The sequence below is a fragment of the Coloeus monedula genome (assembly GCF_965178545.1).
Source record: "Coloeus monedula genome assembly, chromosome: 12".
Lineage (NCBI taxonomy): Eukaryota > Metazoa > Chordata > Aves > Passeriformes > Corvidae > Coloeus > Coloeus monedula.
This window is the reverse complement of record NC_138792.1, coordinates 15,121,501-15,140,124: the sequence shown is the minus strand read 5'-3', so window position 1 is coordinate 15,140,124 and position 18,624 is coordinate 15,121,501. Positions and strand designations below refer to the sequence as shown.

Here is an 18,624-nt window from a genome sequence, read left to right as displayed (position 1 = left end):
TAGATATTTCTGAGGGAAATGTTCTTTTCTGTTTTGTTTTTTTTCTTTCATCCCTCCCTGTGAGATTTGGAGAAAATACTCAAACTTTTTGCGTAATGAAATCAAATGCTGGCAGTGCTGCTGCATTTAGGTAACCAGGTATGTTTTGTGATAAGGTCATGGCTAAAAATAATCACAGACGCTGATGGTGATTGAAACAAAAAAGATCCTGCCAAGATCCAGACATGAAATTGTATCGTTAATATCTCCATGTATTGATTGAACCTTATGAATTACCAGTGCTGAGTTCCAAACTCAGAGCATGTCAGGAAGTTATGGAAATGTGGATCAGTTTCCCTGGACAGTGTGACACGTGCATTGTTTACAACTGAACTTTATTGTTTATTTTCCATGTTAAAATATACTTTCTTCTATTTAAAATAATTGGTTTATGTATTTGCCATTCTAATTTGAATTAGATTAGTATAATAGTTTGCTTTTGCAGGACTTTCTTTTTCTCAGATGTTTTTGCACCTGTACATATCCTTTAGTATCATATTGAGAGAGGCTGCCCTCCACTCCATTGGTGTTTAATTTTAGAAATGAGTGTTTACGTAGTATTTTCAGCACTTTTTAAAATTACTGTTAATCATCCAAATTTATATTTGGGTAATGGATTTCTTTGTGTATTGATTATTTTCAAGTGATAATTGAATTTGGTTCCTCTGTTTAAAAGCATTTAAATTCTGTCCTCCCCTTTCCACTCAGAAGAGTAAGATGACTTTATTGGCTTTGTTTCTGAACTAAGACTATGGTTTTTAACTGTTGTGAGGAGTGTAAAATACTGAACTATCAGGTGGGGATATCTTTTACAAGCACCAGCTTTAATATCTATTTACAGCCACCCACCAGCTTTTTTCATTATTCAAACAGTCTCAGAATTTATGATTGTTGGTCACTAACTGGCCCTCACTGAGAAGATGAAAACTTGGGCATGTGGAAGCATGGCAGGGGGTCCTGTTCGCTGACACCTTGCTGGGAATTAAAATTTCTAGTTTATATTTCTTGGCTGAAGAAGGCTCTGATAGAAATAAGTGACATCTAACAGCAAGAGCAAGGTCTCCTTGGCAGTGTCATGTGCTTTACATGTGTGTGCTTTGTGGGGCATCTGGATGCTACTAAATTTTTAAAGTTGTGTGAATATTGAAAGTTTTTTGGATTTTTAAAATTTTAATTGTGTGTGACATCAATTTGAGAAGGCACTGCAACCATGCTAGAGGTTTTCCTTGGGTAATTTTAAGGTGTATTTATTTTTTTGCTCCTAAGGAATGTATTTCAGTCTTCAAGCTTGTCTAGCAGAATTTGGGAGCCTTTATTTTGTTTTTTGATCTAATAACTCCTTTTTTAGACCAGTGACTATCATTTAGTGATCTTTCTGCTCATGATAAGAGAATTTTATATTTTTCTTTTGTCAGCTGTCAGCAAGGTAGATGATGTCTGTGTGCACATTTCTATGTGCAGAATACACACACTTCATGATGAGGAATCCTAATGTGATGAATTCACTTTTCAATAAAACCAGAGTTTTGTATTGATTTTTTTTGCTTGTTTCTTGAACAATCTTAAAATTAATTGTCTGTTTACTAGATGTAGTACTTACATTATACAGTCTGAAAAAAAAGAAGTAAAAAGGCAAATATTGATCTGGGTAGATATTTGGTTTTGGAAAATAAATGTTTTTACAACAGAGCTGGTCATTTCATACACAGAAATCTGTTTTTGTTACAACTTTTATTAAAACATGGTAAAGAAAGTAAAGCACAACTCCAGCCTGTCTGGTCTGAGCTGGAAGGCTAATGACTGAATAGTAATTGCAAATCCTTAAAAACAGATTATCTCTCTGGGTGTTATATTGCAGCATATGATGTTATTGAAGGTAGAAATGATTTGTAAACGACCTGTGGCAGAAGGCAGAGAACTTAATTTTGTTCAAATAAGAGACATCACCCTCAGAATTTATGGGATGTATCAAGCCTGGCAAGGGAGACCAGCTATTCCCATGTATGCACTGGAGCATCTTCACTGCTTGAGCATGAAATGCTCTGTAAAAATAGAAATATCACAGGAGAGGTGCTCAGGCTGAGGGAGGCTGCTGCAGTAATTCACTCCAGGTAAATCTTTTGCTGTTTGTTAACATGTACAAAGGATCCAGCTGCTTTTGGAACCCCCAGTGCGGCAGGAGCCTCCTCAGGAGTTCCAAATTCTGCTCCAGGGGAGTGGAACTGAAAGGAAAGAGGTTTGCTGTAGGAATGTGCAGGTACAGCTCCTGGTCCTGTGGTGCTGAATTAAAGTGAAGACCAACAGCTCAGTTTTAATCAAGCTTTTGCAGCGTTCTGGCTGGATCAATGTGTGTTTTATCTGTGAAGTGCTATTATGTTACTTCTGTTCATAGTGCAAATAGTGTGAGACGAGCTGTTTATCCAGTCTGAGGATTACTGATGAGGGTACATGTACTGCCCAGCAGCCCTTGTTCTGGTAAGGGGGGAAAGATTTCTCGGGTAGGAGAAGGTCTATAGCCTGATAAAAATCAATAGAGAGATTTTTATAGCTAGAATAAGGCGTCATTCTAGTGATGGTTCATGCAGAAATTTTTCCTTGCATTGGCTGTCGTGTTTAACCCCCACACCTGCAAGCTGCCTTCCAGAAGCACCTGGGGTGAACCCAAACCCATCCTGGCAGGGGGTTAAGGTGTCACTGGCATGGCTGAAGTGCTTTGCTCTGCATAAGGGGAGAGTTTTGTTATGCTGATGTTTTTTGGCTTACAGAATTAAACACCTTACTCTGTGTCTCCCTTGATTTGAATGGCTGTGCTGTGTTGTGCTCTGTGTATCTGGGCCTTTAATCCTTTCCCAAACAGTGGTTCTCATGGTATTGACCCTCCAATTGATGCTTCAGCATTCAGCTGGAGCTGCTTTCTGTAGCCCACACTGATCTACCAATTTATTTAATTTATTTTTAAACTAAATGTGTTATTTCCAAATTCTGTCTCCCGGGTGAAGAAAGGCCATAGACTCAAAAACCTGTATTTTAAAATTTTAACGCCACAGTGTTAAAAATTTATCCTGAATGATAGAATGATAGAATATCCTGAGTTGGAGGGGACCCATGAGGTTCATCAAAGTCCAGCTCCTGGTCTTGTAAGCACAACTTAATGGGCTCTTTTTTCTTTTCATCCACTTGGCTGTAGTGTGTAGAACAGCAGAAATCAGGCTAAGCCATTAGGTTCTTCACAAGCCAAGGAATATTATATCTGTTGGGCAAAATTCCTGCAAGTAAAAAACTGAAGATAGAAAGTACTGCATTAAAATGGTGAGCAGGTTATTGAATATGAGTATATATGGAATCCAAGTACAGTATGGGAATACAGAGACTGTAAAGACACAGCCGTGGTGTCACCTGTCCAGTTCCTACCTTTCATTTCTGGTTTTTTATTTAACTAGGGTGTGCTAATCTACATTCAAACAACACCTGTCTTATTTTTCATTATATGAGCTGGCTTAGGACTTGATTTTTAAATTACAGATATTGATTCTAAATATCAAGCAGACCTGTGTGTATCCATTGTGTTAAACATAAGGATGCACATGGCAGAGACTTGTTTATGACTGGGCCAAAGAAGTGAACTTGATACATTTGTTCAAGGTCTGAGTAAATGTCTGCTACAAGGTGCTAATACTGACTCTTGTTATGATGTTGCTGTTGGTGGCAAAACATGTTTCTGTTGTAATTTGAAAGCAAAATAATTTTGTCCATTTAGAAAAAACCTGCTTTATCCACTTGATGATGTCAGAGAGATCAAAGACTGCAAATCCCACTACTGTTGTTCACAGACAAATTGAAATGCAATTTCTTTTTTCCATGCAGATGTTTAGCCACTAAATCTACGATTTTTTTCAAGTCAGAAGAACTTCTGTGTATGTAACACATGAAAGCCCTTTAACTGCATACCATTACTGAGCATTGTTTAGTCTTTAATCGCTGAATTGGTATGAATTAAATTGCTTTCTTAATTGCCTAAATACCTTATATTTTTAAAAGCCTGTTTTTCCACTGCACTCATTTATTCTTAACAGGGTAATCCTTAAAGCTGAAAGGCCTCTATTAAATTGAACATCGATGGCAAGCCTGTCATGAGGATTATAGAATTAGAACTTCAAGTGATTTAGAGAATGAGAAAACAAACAGGAGATTTTACACACGCATTTATGTATTCTTCTTAAATAAATCCTTTATTTCATTTGTTGTGTATGTTGCAGCTTGCTTCTGTGTAAGAACTGTGCTGGATGAGTAAGGGAAATGCTGTTAAAACAATTCTTTCCAGATGTATTACTAATCCTCTCTGTCACGTGAAGTGTACTCGTCTCAATCTCTTACCTACACCTACTCTTGTCTGTTGCTGTTGTGAATAAGAGGAAATCTCTGCTTCTGCTGGATCTTCCATCAACTCACACGTTCCTTCTGTACATCTGCACAAAAATGGGCAAACTAAGAAATTTGGTCTTAAATTCATTCTCTCATTCTCTTAAGTTCCTGATGTTCCTTTGCCTGGACACGTGCACTCTGCCATGGAATTTAGCCACGAGCTTATTGGAAACATGCCACTGGTCCTGTATTCTAACAGTTATTTCAGGTTTTGGGGGTTTTTTTGTTTTTTTAACTAAAAAAACCTCATTTCAGCAGTTCATGCACTCAGGCTAACAGAGAACAGTGTATTATCACTTCCAAGAATACTGATGTATTTCAGGCCACCAAAAAGTGCCTCTGCAGTTGAAAGAACAGCAAAAATACACAGCTACCTGTTACTTCACATTGTGCACAGTTTTCCTGCAGTTTTTCATAAATACAGCTGGATGTATTATATTTCCTTTACCTACAGTCAGGATTACCTTTGCTTTTTTTGTTGTCATTCTGTATTCCAGTAAGGCAGGGTGCATTTATTTTGTGTCTGTATAGAATTGGTCTCAAAATCTTCAACCTAAAGTGGCGTGGTTTAGATTTTGCTTCAAGAAAAAATTGTGGATTTACAACAAGGAGTTAGTTTAACCTGACTGGTCAAAATACAAATTCTGACTGTTAGGACAATGTTCAGCTATGGAGCTTTTCAGGGATTTGCACTGAAGGAATATTCTAAATTCTGTTCTGTTTAATCTCTGTTCACAGCTGGTTTTTTATCTGGGGGGATTCTGAACTGGCAATGCTAAAATCTCAGAACTTTATGAACTGTCTTCAGGTTTTGTTCTCATCAAAACTAATCATTGTTTTTTAAAATATTTCATAAGGTAGATTCCTTTTGTAGTCCTAAATTATGCAGAATTCAAGAAATGTCATTTTTTAAATGTGTTTATTTGCAGGCAACCCGTGTAGGCAACCTTTTGCTAATGAGTCGACATCTACAATATTCACTTTATTGAAGCATTTTTTTCTCATTGTTTTCACCTGTGTTCACTTTTTAGATTCGAGATACAAAATCATCAGATCAGAAAACAACCCTGTTGCATTTTCTGGCAGAAATCTGTGAGGAGAATTACCGGGACATCTTAAAATTTCCAGATGAATTGCAGCATGTGGAGAGTGCAAGTAAAGGTAAGCAAATGGACAAAGCACCTAAAGGTAACAGTTGTTTGCTTTGACATTAAATGCCTCCAACATCTCATTTGAGGTTGTAGGATTATGTAAACTGTAAGCATTGATAATCCACGTGGATTGTGCCTTTCTGGTATTTATTGAGCTGAGAAGTCAGGAGGGAAAAGCAGTAATAGAGCAACTCCTCCTCTTCTGTAGCGGGCTGTGAAAATAAAACAGTGTATTTCAGTGAGGTGCTTGAAAAACCACGGCTCAGGAGTTGCCAGCAGGGCAGTGATGGTGTTTAGTGTCCCATTAAACCTCTGAAGAGTGAGCACTGTGTGTGCACGTGAGCCTTCACACACAGCGAGTTCCTCGTTTCCACACCTGATAGAGAATAGCAAACATGCTTTGGAAAAATCCCAGGCTGCACAGGAAATAGATAGAGTTTAATTGTGCTGCCCTGCACAAATTAATACTTTATTTGTGGTCAGTCAGCAGCCCAGGCTGGTGGCTGTGGTACCTTAGTTCATCTGTTGGACACGTTCTCATGGGACACAGGCTGTGCTGCTTGGCCCATTGCTGCTGAGTTATTGGTGGCAAAGGTAGGTGGTAGCTGAAGATAACAAACTTTTAATTTGCCTGGGCATTAATGGTCCATCAGAAGAGAAATACCTGGGTAGCACCAGAATATCAAGGAAAACAGAGGGGAGAAATAGTTGGATAAACGTTTCCATTAGCTCTGTCCAGGTTTGCTCTCGGAAATTTTTCTCTCCTTTTTTCTCTCCTTTTTTCCAGGGTTATCAGTCAGTGTCTCTCTTCAGAGCAGTGATTAGCTGTTAGACAGATACTTTATTAATTAGGCCATCATTTGCTTTCAGTTTGTGTTCTTCTGTCTTAACCTGTCTGGTGAGAGCAGAGCTCTTGTTTCCCCGAGGACCTGGGGAACAGTTCATCCATCAACCCAACTTTGCCATTGTTTCATCTCAGACTTCTTCACACTTTTATGTGTCTGTCTTTGTCATACAATTTTTTTGCTGTTTCTTGAACTTTGCATGCACCTTTCCTTATTTTTTTCTGTATATAAATTGTATTTTATTTGTACTGATGAAATGTGTCCCTGCCACCCTTTGCTGCAGGGTGGTTCATAGGCCTGAGTGCCTATGGACAAAATGGGACTGATCTGGGATTAGTGGGGTGTCTGTGCAAGGCCAGGAGCTGCACTGGATGATCCTTGTCATTCCCTTCCAGCTCAGGATATTCTGTGTTTCTATGGTGGACTAATGCAGTGATTAATTTATTTATGCAAGTAGCAGTTGGGTATCTTATCTAAATTCCAAAAATGTTTTCTACCACTTGATAATTCTTCTCTTGAGGTGACTTTTAATTTTTTTCTTCCTTTCTTTGTAAAGTCTTCTGGTTTACCAGGCACTTTTGATGATCTTTTTTGAATTTTCTTCTGTGGCTGACACTTGACCTTGCAGCTTTGAGATTTTTATAGTTTGATTCAAAGGCTCTGATGTTCTGTAAGTTGACTTCAGGAATTAAACTGAAAGAGTCAGTAAAGTTTAGTTAAGCTGTAGCATCCTAAACAGAGAAAGCCTGTTAATGGGAGCAAAGCCTCTAATAATTCTGATGCTTAGAACACATATGAAAAAGATTTTATTGCAGTTAGATTTGTTTCATTCTGTAAGATAAAAGCTGCATTTCCTATAAACTGCAATGACTTCTAGCAGAGCATAAATTACTGTTCATTTTTAATGACCAAACCTTCCCTTTTGGCCCTTCTTTGCTTCCTGGTGCAAAGCAGAGTTTTGGCAGAATAACCGGGATTTGTGCACGTTGCTTCAGCTGTTCCCCATGGTCCTTCTTGGGGTTCATTAATTGTAATGTTCATCTGCTCTCTCACATGTGGTGCTTTTTTTGTGTAGGAAGTTGAAGTGCTTTGCATGCAAGAGATATTGCACTTCCTATTTATTGTTTGGTGTTTTATAAACCAGTGGTTTCAGGGATGGGCAGTTGGGTTTATTTTTCCTGTGGGAAGCCTCTTTTGAAAAAATGGACTGGATATGAGGATGCTGGCATCAGTTAGTTATTCATAAAATAGGAAGAAACCTACCAGCAAATATTATCTCTGCATGAGTTTTAAATAAGGAAATATGAGCTAGACAGGTGAGTGTCATTACTTGAGATGGATGCTGGTACTTTTCAGTCAGGAGGCAGCCTTGTAGTTAGGACTGTACATAACCTTCCACTTGGCATCTGCAACTTCTTTTAAATGTTGGCTGCATATTCTCAGTTCCATGTAAAGAAAAAAACTCCTGTTCAGCTTTAATTTTCATCTAAGAATAAAGAATCAGCATCTGAACAATGGCTGATTTTTTTTTTTTTAATGAAGAGCAGATAAAGCGTAAAACTGGATTTTAATATGAAAAGGTCAATGGGATTAGATGAACTGCCCATGCATGTACTAAAATCTTCAATAATCTGATAGAAGGTATAATAAAATAGTTAATCTTTTTAAAGATGGAAGATCAACCTGGAGGTTTATGAAAACTAAAAATAAATTAGGAAACAGTTTTATTCTGGAAAATATGAGCAGAGGTCAAAGTGATTAGCGATCAAGAGATCATTGGAAAAGCATTTCTTCTTCCTGGAAGCAGACTGTGAAAGGAAAACCAATCAAAACTCACAAGGTTGTGACGAAGTGCATTGTTTGATGTCAGTGAAATTCCCTTTCATTCCCATCCCATATTGGGGTGCGGTCAAATATCCAAATAAAAGCAAGAGATCAGAATTTCTAGACACAATCACGTGGTAAAAAGTATAGTTTGAAATTACTTAGAAAAGAAATGTATTTTTTAAGTCAGGTCTCTCCTGAGTGTCAAGCCTCTTGGAAATCATAAAAATGAAATAGGTAACACACAAAATTCAGATGATTAAAATAAGTTAGCCATGTATTTCATAACAATAACTTAATTTTAGATATTAAGAGCGATAGTTTTAAATTCCAGTTCATGATTCAAACATTGTGCCTGTAAATAAGAAAACATAAAAACAAACCGTAGCTGTGTCTTCGTCTGTTGAATATCCAGTTCCTGATGTACCTGTTACCTGCTTGCTTTGTCTGCCAGCAGTGAGAGTCACTGGGCTGCACAGAGTCACAGCAAGCTGAGATTAACTGTGAAGTGGTGTAGATATATTATATATATATATCTATATATCTTAGTCTTTTTCAGTAATAATGAGGGCTTTTTTGAGCACTTAACATTCTGAATTCTTTGCCTGACATAAAGGTGTGCTGCTTGATAATTCTTTTAAAGTGTTGTTAAAAGTAAAATCAAGTGAAAGGGGCCTTGTGGGGGTGAATTAGGTCTGTGCAGTGGACTAACAAGTACCAATAGCACCAGCACACATTTGTCACTCATGTGGTCATTGAAATTTATTTCATTAATTTGCAAGCATATGGTTCTGATGGTTGAGGCATCTCTCTAGAAGGGCCATTAGCAATCAGAAACGCAGTGGAATACAAATGTGTGTATACTTTTTTTATTACAAATAGTGTAATAAAATATTAATTTTAAGATTTTATACAGGTACTTCACTGTGATTTAATGGCATAATTTTAGAATGGGGGAAATATTTTAAAACATCCTGTGCAACTGTCACTTTGAAGTATAGCAATTTAAAACATGCTCATAAGCAGCAGCCGTTTTTCTGTCAAACAAAAGTTTTATAGTTTGTTGCAGCAGAAAAAAAACTGTTTTAGCGTAGAGATCTGCAGCATTCCACCTTGCACAGTTTAAATTGCTGAAACAGATTCTGCCCAACCTGGCACATGAGTAGTATAAAGCAGACAGTGTTTTGTGGCAGGAAACAGTTAATTCTGGCACCTGGGACTTTTCTCTAATGGCATCTGAAGCTGCTGGCGTTTTGCATCGTAACCACAAGTTGTACAGAGACTTCTGTCATTGTTTTCCCTCACATAAACTGCAGTAGTGGTGTGGAAGGAGCTCTCTGGGTGTTTTCCTGGCTGTAGGACAGGTGGATAAAACACGGGGATAAAACACAGGGGGATAAAACACGGGGGACTCCTTCCTGTTGTGGCGCTCTGGGTGTGCGCCCAGCACTGCCCCGGGGATGGGGAGATGCATCAGCTCATTCAAAGTTTCCTCCAGTCACTTCTCCTTCACTGGCAGGCGTCAGTGAGGAAGGCAGGGAGGCAGAAACCTCACAGGCACTTCTTGTGTTGTAGTTCCAAGGAGCAGTTTCTGTAGGAGATCCTTTTGGAGGCTTGCTAAGATTCTGGATTGCCTTACACTCAGTAAAATTGCTCAGTGAATTTTCCCAGTCTGTGAAGACTTTGAGGATTTTTGTTAGTTGCTGTCTGTGTGTAACAAATGGTGTACAGAGCTGTGGTTGTTCTGCATTCTGAAGCTACATTTTGAAGTTATAATTTGGAATCCCCATTAAACAGCTTTTTGTATGGCTTGCATTTTAAGGCTGCGCTTCTCTCCCTGAAGTGTAAGTATCAAGGGCAAAATGAAAGAGCAGCCCAAATGACTCTCATGGGCTCTTGCTTATTAAAGAAATTAAAGCATTTAAGAATATCTGGCTGTAGTTAAACCAATTCAGAAGTGAAGATTGCTTTAAATGTCTTAAGTTGTGTAATCCATTTAGAATTCCTTAACACAAGCCACTAGAGAGAGGTGGAAGCTACAAAATGGCACTTTATTCTTTCTTTTCCTGCTTATCTGTGGTTGACTTTGCACTTCGATGGCTGTGAGGAAGGTTGTGGCACCTCTGCAAGTGGGTCAGGCAGTCAGAAAGGCCAGGTCCAGTTAGAGGTTGGGAGTATGAAGGGAGATCAGTTGGATGAAGTTGCCCAACAGCTCTGTGAGGTTTTTATATCAACAGCAGGTTGTGTGACAACAGCTTTGCTCCTTCTCTGTGCATTCCTTACTTTGTTTACTTGTCTCCTGTGCCTCATTTGCAATTTGTCTTACACTCTTGCCAGCAGTTTTGCTTCAGTATGCTCATTTAATACATTCTGATTTTGTAATTATAAGCTCTCTTTTAAAAATTATCTCAACTTTGGAGATCTTGAAAGACATTTGTAATTAAATCAACATCAAAGTACGGCGAGTTTCTGGAGTGCTCTGGAGGTGATATCCCATATTGCCAGGAGAATGCTGCTGATTGCAGAGCTGTTCTCACCCATCAGCTCCAGTGCTCCTGGTTATTTTTCTAAAATTGGGACATCTGTTTTCTAGAAGATTTGCAGTTGTAATATGAAAAGTCAGTTCAAGTAAAAAACTTTCTATGACAGGCTATTGTTTGCTGTTTAGTGAAGTAAATGAGAAGGGTAAGAGGGGGAAGGCTGTTCCTGACAAGGGAAAGTTGGGAGTGTGGCACACACGGAGTGCCTGAGACTGAATCTCTCACTAAACTAAACCAAGAGTTACTGAGGCTTGGACTTGTCACAAAGTGTTTGATGTTCAAATTGTGCTCACCTCCACCTGCAGGTGGAGGGACAGTGACAGCAGTGCACAAGTGCTGTGTTTGGCCAAGGCTGTGGAGTTGCTGTAACAGCCTGAAAGGTGGAGCACAGCTGTGCCCCTGCCTTCCCTCACCTTCCCCAGCAGTGCTGTGAGCAGGCAGCTGAGATGCTGAGGCTCTCCTGGGGAAGGAAATCTTAGCATGCAAATCAAAAGTGCAAATGCACATCTATGTGTGACATCTGTTCAAAAATTCTGTTTTGAAGGCTCCTCCAAACAAATTCCAGTACATAGTAATAGGATACAAACAGATCATTGCTCTTTGGGTAGACTTGCTCTTACTCCTGAACTTGAAAAGGTGCAGGGAAGATTCTGCGAGGGAAAAAGTCTATTATGCATGAGGTACTGGTTGTTAAACACAAGGGCTTTGTGTCAGAAAGCTTTCCCAGTTTTTGGAAGAGAAGGATGGCGACTCCTCTAGCTGGGTAAGATAGCATCTGTTCTTCTCCTTTGACCCTGAGGTGTTTAAACATTTATTGTCTTAACAAATAGAAACTAACTTGGTATGAATTGAGTAATCAATGCTTGTAATTCCTGCAGATTATGTACTTGCTCACCCATTTCCCTCCAAACTGCCTTTCATTCTTTTGTGGAAGACTACTTCCATCTGCCCTCAGGCAGTAAGAAATAAATAGTCATTAGTATGCTTACAATGTAGTTATGGTACAAATACTGTCTAGACTTAAAAATCCATGAGTTCATTTGCTTCATACAGACTTGCTTTTGCTCACTGAAGTAATTTATGTTGTTGTCTTTCACTTCAGAGTTTTTTCGAACTGTGCACATGGCCATGCCAGTTCTGTATCATTTCACCTCTCGTTATGGGGAGGACTCTCAGTCTGAGGCAATCTTATTTTAGAAAGGATTAGTCTGACCTTTGGTCCTATTGCTGTATTAATGTAAATACAAAATGCTTAGCTTGACTACAGGGACCAGCTAGTGCTCGACATCAACATGAGATTAACTGCTTGTAGCATTTTTCTGGGACTAAACTGCTCTACCAGACACTCACTAAGCCTTCCTTAGCGTGCAGACTGTGCAACTGCTTTCTCCAAAATAAGTAGATAGGATTGGGTTGAGGGGTTTTTTTCTGAGGAGCAATTAATACAGGGAAAAAATAAGGTGAAGGAAATTATTACCTTCCATGTCAACATAATATTGTGCCCTCTCTTCAGTGACTGTGAATTTCTACTATAATTAAATAATATGCAAAATAATCTTTTAATCAGTCCAAGATTTAATGATGTACGATTGAGTTGCATTCAGTATTTGTGCAGAGACAATACTGATAGATCCAAGTGCTTGTATTAGTCTGCCACTGAGAGGAATAATCTGGACAATACATAATTACACATGACTTCACCTTGTTCATGTTAGTTCTGTATGTTACAGTGATCCTGCAGTGAGTTGAAACATGCACATTTAACTCCTGCTATTGGCTCTTTTCTTTGTCTCATAAATCCTTTTATCACCATGGTTTGAGTTACACACATTAAAGGTGCTCTATTTCTTTCCCTGTTCAAGCTTCAGGTGCCCCCTGCAAGCTCACCTTTCCTTAGGGCTAAGCTAAGGGCCAGATTGACACAATTTGGAGCAGATTGAGAAATTGTGCTGCCTTTTTTCCTCTCACTGGCCTTGAAGATGGGCCCATACATAGGCTTTGGGGTTTATGTTGTTTTTTTGGACAGGGCATTTGGGGGGACCACTGCAGTTCCTCCAGGCTTCCCCACCATCTGCACATGTTCTCAGAGACTTTAAAAGTTACATCCCCACCCCTTACTCTTGATATGCTTCTGAACCTGTTGTCTAAGAATGCACATCATTCCTGTCTAAACTCATTTATACTCTGTCTCTACTGTTCCCCGTGTCAGTGCATTTGACTTTTGAATTCTCACACTTCGCCATTTCTTGAATGCTGATCTTTCCACTGGGGATGGGAGTCTTAATTGTCCTGTAAAGCTGTGAGGGTGGCTGAGGTGGGTTGTTTACTGCTACTTTGATTTGTTTTAATTTGGAAATGTGGCAAACGTTTTATCTTTGCTAATCCAAGGAAATAAATGGCCAGGCATCCTTTAGGTTGCTTCCTTTTTTTGGGGGTCTGCTCATCCTCAAGTGTTTGGGGTTACAGGGCTTTTTTTTTGTGGTGGCTTTTGGTGCTGGGTATTTTTTCTTCATATTTTCTGTATTTGCCTCATGTTCCTGCCTTCAAATCAGTTATTTATGTATTGGATTTAGTTGGTTTTTCTCTCTTGTTGCAACATTAAATGGAATAATGTTGGAATGGCTGCTCCAGAGAGGCTTTCTCAGTAAGAGCCCTTGCACAGTGCTTGCGTGCCACTGAAGGCCAAATGCTGCCTTTCATGTCCATTTTTGAGACTAGTTCTATTAAGATACCTAATTTTCACATGGAATGATGGGCAAATGGAAGGTGAACAAGCCTCTGTCTTTGAGGAGTGCAGGGGACAGGCTGTTCAGTGTGTGCATTTTGAAATGGTTTCAAGGAAATGGCTTTGTGCTGCAAGTAGAATTTATGCTTTCATAAATTAAAACCTTGCAAGAGTTTGAAGAAATTTATATGAATTTCCCTGAAAGTAAAAGGTATTCATGCTGATTCCTCTGCACGTTACTGAAGTAGTAAATCTCTAATAAAAGGGTTTATGGGAGGAAATGCAGATATTTTATTATAGTCTATATATATATGTTCCCTGTTCTGTCGTCTTTTTAAATTTGTCTTGCAGAACAACAACTTCATAAATTATTTGAACAGAAACTTGCACATTTGTCTGGGCTAGGGGAAAAAAAAAGTTAACAGAATTGCATATTCTACAATGTCTTTTTGTTAATTGAGTGTGAATATAGCAGTTAATTCTGGGAAGCAGAGCTTTAGGATGCAGCCTTCTTGCTTGGATAGAGGTTCTCCATCCTTTCAAAGCCAGTACTGCACCTCTTCTAGGGCTTTCTGAACTTAATTTTATAGAACAGTGTTACTGAAAACACTTTCCATCCATCTTAATCACAAAGGCTAACAGTTATTTGTCATTGCTTGCTGAATTTCTTTGCACTTTGGAATTTCAGACAAAAAGAAACTTTTACTCTTGCTACATGGTCATGCATTTAAATATTTTCAAATGGCTGCAAACAGTTAAACTTTGTGTTACGTTGCCTATTTACGTACCAGCTGCTATTTTTTTTATGAACCAAGCCACTATTTGCATCCTCCTCATTTATTTTTCAGTTCCAGCATTTTCCTTCAGTGTTGTTTCTCCCCATCCAACTGCACAATGGCCTATAAAAACATTACAGTAATTCAGGTTCTTCAGTTCAAGCAGAAATGTGTGCTTTGATCATGATATCAAATGATTAAGCTAAGGCAACCAGAACCTAAAAGCTTTGATAATTAATGTTATTCTGAGTGTTTTAGTGGTTGATTTCAAGGTTAACTCTCAAATGTGAATTTAAAAGCTACAAGGATTCTGTGGTCAGTATAGATTCCTACCCCAGCTGAATTAAGCTTAAAAAACTTTCACTGCAATTCTAGGGCTACATGATTAGTAGTTCCTTTGGTACCCAGTATAAAATGGATAAAATTGAAAATAAAATCAAGACAATGGCTGCTATAAAGACAGCTCTATTGGTGCCTTATGTATTTGAACACGCTCGTGAAATCAGTGTTATGGCTGATGTGAGTCGTTACATAGAAAGAATAGAAAATTGATTTTCTTCTGGGAACAGCTTCCTTATTTACCAGATTTTTATTTCCTATATGCTGTTTTTCAGGCCACCGTGACTCAATTTCCTTCTGCTCTTGAATCTCATGTAGTCACGGCACCATTTTTTTTTTAAATAGCAAGAAAACAGAAATATAAATGGTTCTTTAGAAAGTACTTCGTGGAACTTCTGGGCAAACTGCTTGCCATCAAAAGATAATAAAAACCCCTTAAAAAAAATGGAGTCATTTGCTTTTCTTGGCTGCACTAGGGAGAAAGGGGTCTTGGGATTCTTTGCTTTTCCTTGGAAGCACTGGTTTGTGAGCTGTGCAAGAGGAGACAGAGTGGAAGAGAGGCTTGGGTGCCAAAAGGCAGCTTTCAATGAAGAGGAGGTGCTCGTCCAGTTGTTCTTATGATAAAAGTGAGAATGACAAATGGACCCTCGTGGGTTATGGCATAAAAGTCAATATTACCAGTTCAGATTTAATTCTCCAGCTAGACCAGGAATTTCTCTGCAGAGACTCTCTCACTTTCCAGGTCTGGAATTTCTCTGTGATGTGGGATTGCCTCGCTGTCACAATGGTGCTGTCATTTTTTGCTCACATGATGTATCAATTAGGGGTTGTTTAATCCAAATTAGCATCACAGTGGTTTTCACTAGAATAGCTTGTCACACAGCAAGCAGGGGTTCTTACAGTACCCTCTTTTTTTAATGAGTGTGCTGTACTCTGAGTCCTTTACATCCTTTTGATTATCAGCAGCTTTTATTATTCAGACCTACCTTTGTCATTTACACAGCTCTGGGTCCCAGAAATCAGTGTAATTTCAGTAGAAGAAAAATATTTAATTTTTTTTCCCCCATGTCTGTTACTTAAATCATTCCTGTAACAGAAATGTTAATAATAAGATCATTCATTTAACCAACTACATGCATGAAAAAGATGAAATATCTTTGAACTCTAGTTAGTTTTTAATCTTTAAATTAGATTTAAAAGAATATTAGAAATAATAATATCAGAAATATTGGAATTTTTACCATAAATTTAAATAGAAATGGAGTAATTTGAACTAATGGTGGAATTAAGTGGTGACATTTCGATGTTAAATATGATGATCTGGTCTATTACAGGAGATATTTTCACTTCATTTTTATGAAGGGAGGGATTTTTATGAGCAGTAATTCAGAAGAATGTGAGTCTACTTAATGGAATCATTCTCTTTAAGACTATTTATACTGACATTGTTTTTTCCCCTTTCTGGAATCTGGAAGCTTTATACTCTTTTTTTTTTTTTTTCTTTTTTTTTTTCCCCCTCAGTTTCAGCCCAGACTCTGAAGAGCAACCTTGATTCCATGAACCAGCAGATCCAGCGCCTGGAGAAGGACATTGAGAATTTCCCTAAAACCCAGGATGAGCACGATAAGTTTGTAGAAAAGATGAGCATATCCTTTTTGCACGTCCTCACTGATCATCTGAACATTCTCATCCTCTGCTTAAGTATTTACAGCACTTGAAAATCGGTTTTAAGTCTCTTCTTTCACACATTTCTTCTAGAGCAGAGCAAAGAGCATCGGTGAACATGGTGAATGTGAGCAAACACAACTGAGGAGAGCTGAAAGCATCAATAATCAGATTTTCAAGGGGGCAACCAGAAAGCTCTTTGGAAGGAAGTAGTTACAGTGAGCAGCCTGTACTGAGTGAACTCAGTATGGGCATTTTTTTTCTGTCTGAAAGAATTACTGAATCAATTTTAGAGAAATACCAGTGGCAAAGTTGATATACTTATTATTTAGTTCCAGATGTGGTGTTTTTTGAAGGGCAGAGCATTAATTTTGTTAATGGTTTTTGGTTATTTTTTACCATCATTTTAGAGAAATATTTACGTTTCTTTCCACACAAAAGTGTTCTGTCCTTTAATTTCTGTAGAGAATAGAGACTCTGGATCCTTTAAGCACTACCAAGTAAAATCTGTGGGAGACTATAATATGGTATCTGTCTAGCTTGTTTCTGTATATCCAGCTTTCATTTTGCTCAAAAGTTTGAGTAAAAAGCACACTGTAGATACAAGAAGTTCACAAAATTGCAGCAAAGACTAAGAAAACGGCATTTTTTTTAAAAAAAGAAACCCCCAGTTTTTTATTGTGCACAAATCCCACCCCTGTGTGGATATGGGAGCGTTTGGAGTGCAGTGCATGGCAAGTGCAAGGCATTTTGTGCATTATAGAAGCTCAAATAGTTCCTGTGATATCTTTCCTTTCTTGCTGCAACAGAAGTCATGACAGAAATTGTGGGGTTTGGGGTTTTTCAGAGGAAAGAAAAAGGGGGCGATTGATGTTCAGAGCTGTTCACAGCTGCTCATCACGTTCGGTGGGTGGATGTAATGAAGAGCTTCTCCCCACTGCTGTGTCTGTGGAAAGTCAGTTTTTTGCAGGATTTACCATCTGAATGGAGTCAGTGACAGCATTTCACAGAAGATATTTAATATCTTCTCTGTATGGATTTATTTTAAGTTCCTGACAAGACTGCAGGAAAGGAGCTTAAGGGAGACAACTCCTGACTAAGTGGAAAATTGTTTCTTATTCCCTACATCTTCCCTTTCACCTTGTCTTACGTGCAAGGGTAAGAGACTTGCTGCTGGTAATCACGTTTATCAGTTGTGCTGTTAAACAAAGCTTCTTATTTCCCTGAGGTGCATTCACGTCAGAAAAACTTCCAGAATTGCCTTGTAACTGTCCTGTGCCTTGTCACCCCGTGCAGGCTCTGCATTGTCACAGCAGCCCCGCTCTGTTCATGACTTAAACCAGTTTCTGAAATGCACCTTTACCACTGCTGCTGCTTGTTAAGTTGGACAGCTCTGCTTTCCAGCTTATAGGAGTTATTTTCCAGTTGCATTGTCCTTTTGCTACCTATGTATTTCCTTATTGAAATGATTGGCATCACCCAAATGATTTGGCAAGAAGAAAGAGCCAAGTAGGTAATATTTAACATTTTTCTCTCTGCAGCTTATCACTTGAATTTCTTAGAGAAGAAAGTTTGTCTGACAATGCAAAAGAGTAAAAGAAAGTATGTACTAATGCTTCTTTGTATTGGCAAAACCAGGGGATCCCATGTCATGTTTGGAAATGAATTGTTCCAAGTGTCCTGGGCAGGCTGGCTCCAGTGCGTGAACGTTGATTCCCAGGTAGATTACCAACCCCTGTAATTGAAACAGCCCCCAGAACTGTGCATGCCTGGCAGCTTTTATCATCCCTGGGACTCTGAGGGCTTGACAAAAGAGATAAGCCTGTAAGAAATGAACTGATTCTACCTCAGGATTTATGTTTGCGTAATTAATAGATGACCTGATAAGGGGTGTGTTTCTTCTTTAGAAAGTCATCTCCTGTTATATCAAGTGATCAAGTTTGTTTCTGCTTATCACTGAATATTTTAAAATTTTCTACACTCCCATATTTTTATTAGATTGAAGAATAATTTTTGAGGGTGTAAAAGTGACACCCTAGTCTGCAGTATGTATTTCTTTGATTTCGTCAGCTGCCTGAAGATTTGTTGGTGGTGGCACATACAGAGATTAGAAAGTTACAGAATCTCAGGCTGAACATCTCTGGGTGTGTCAGCAAATTTGAGATGTGTCTCAGTCGAGTTTTAGCATGCAGGAATTATAATATTCAAGGCATAGTTTCTCCTTCCTGTTCCTGCCATAAACAAAGCTGTTTACCAGTAGTTGTGGATGAGACTTTCTTGAGAGGGTGTGAAAGTAAT

At 38.5% G+C, this 18,624-nt stretch overlaps 1 protein-coding gene across 1 annotated transcript in view; it reads left to right on the top strand.

The window, feature by feature from the left end:
• The window catches only part of DIAPH2 (diaphanous related formin 2), a 183,751-nt gene that overhangs the window by 75,622 nt on the left and 89,505 nt on the right, over positions 1-18,624 (top strand). Inside the window, exons 22-23 of the mRNA XM_082289626.1 lie at positions 5,493-5,622; positions 16,183-16,308. Coding sequence (XP_082145752.1) covers positions 5,493-5,622; positions 16,183-16,308 — 256 coding nt within the window. The remainder of the gene's footprint in view (positions 1-5,492; positions 5,623-16,182; positions 16,309-18,624) is intronic.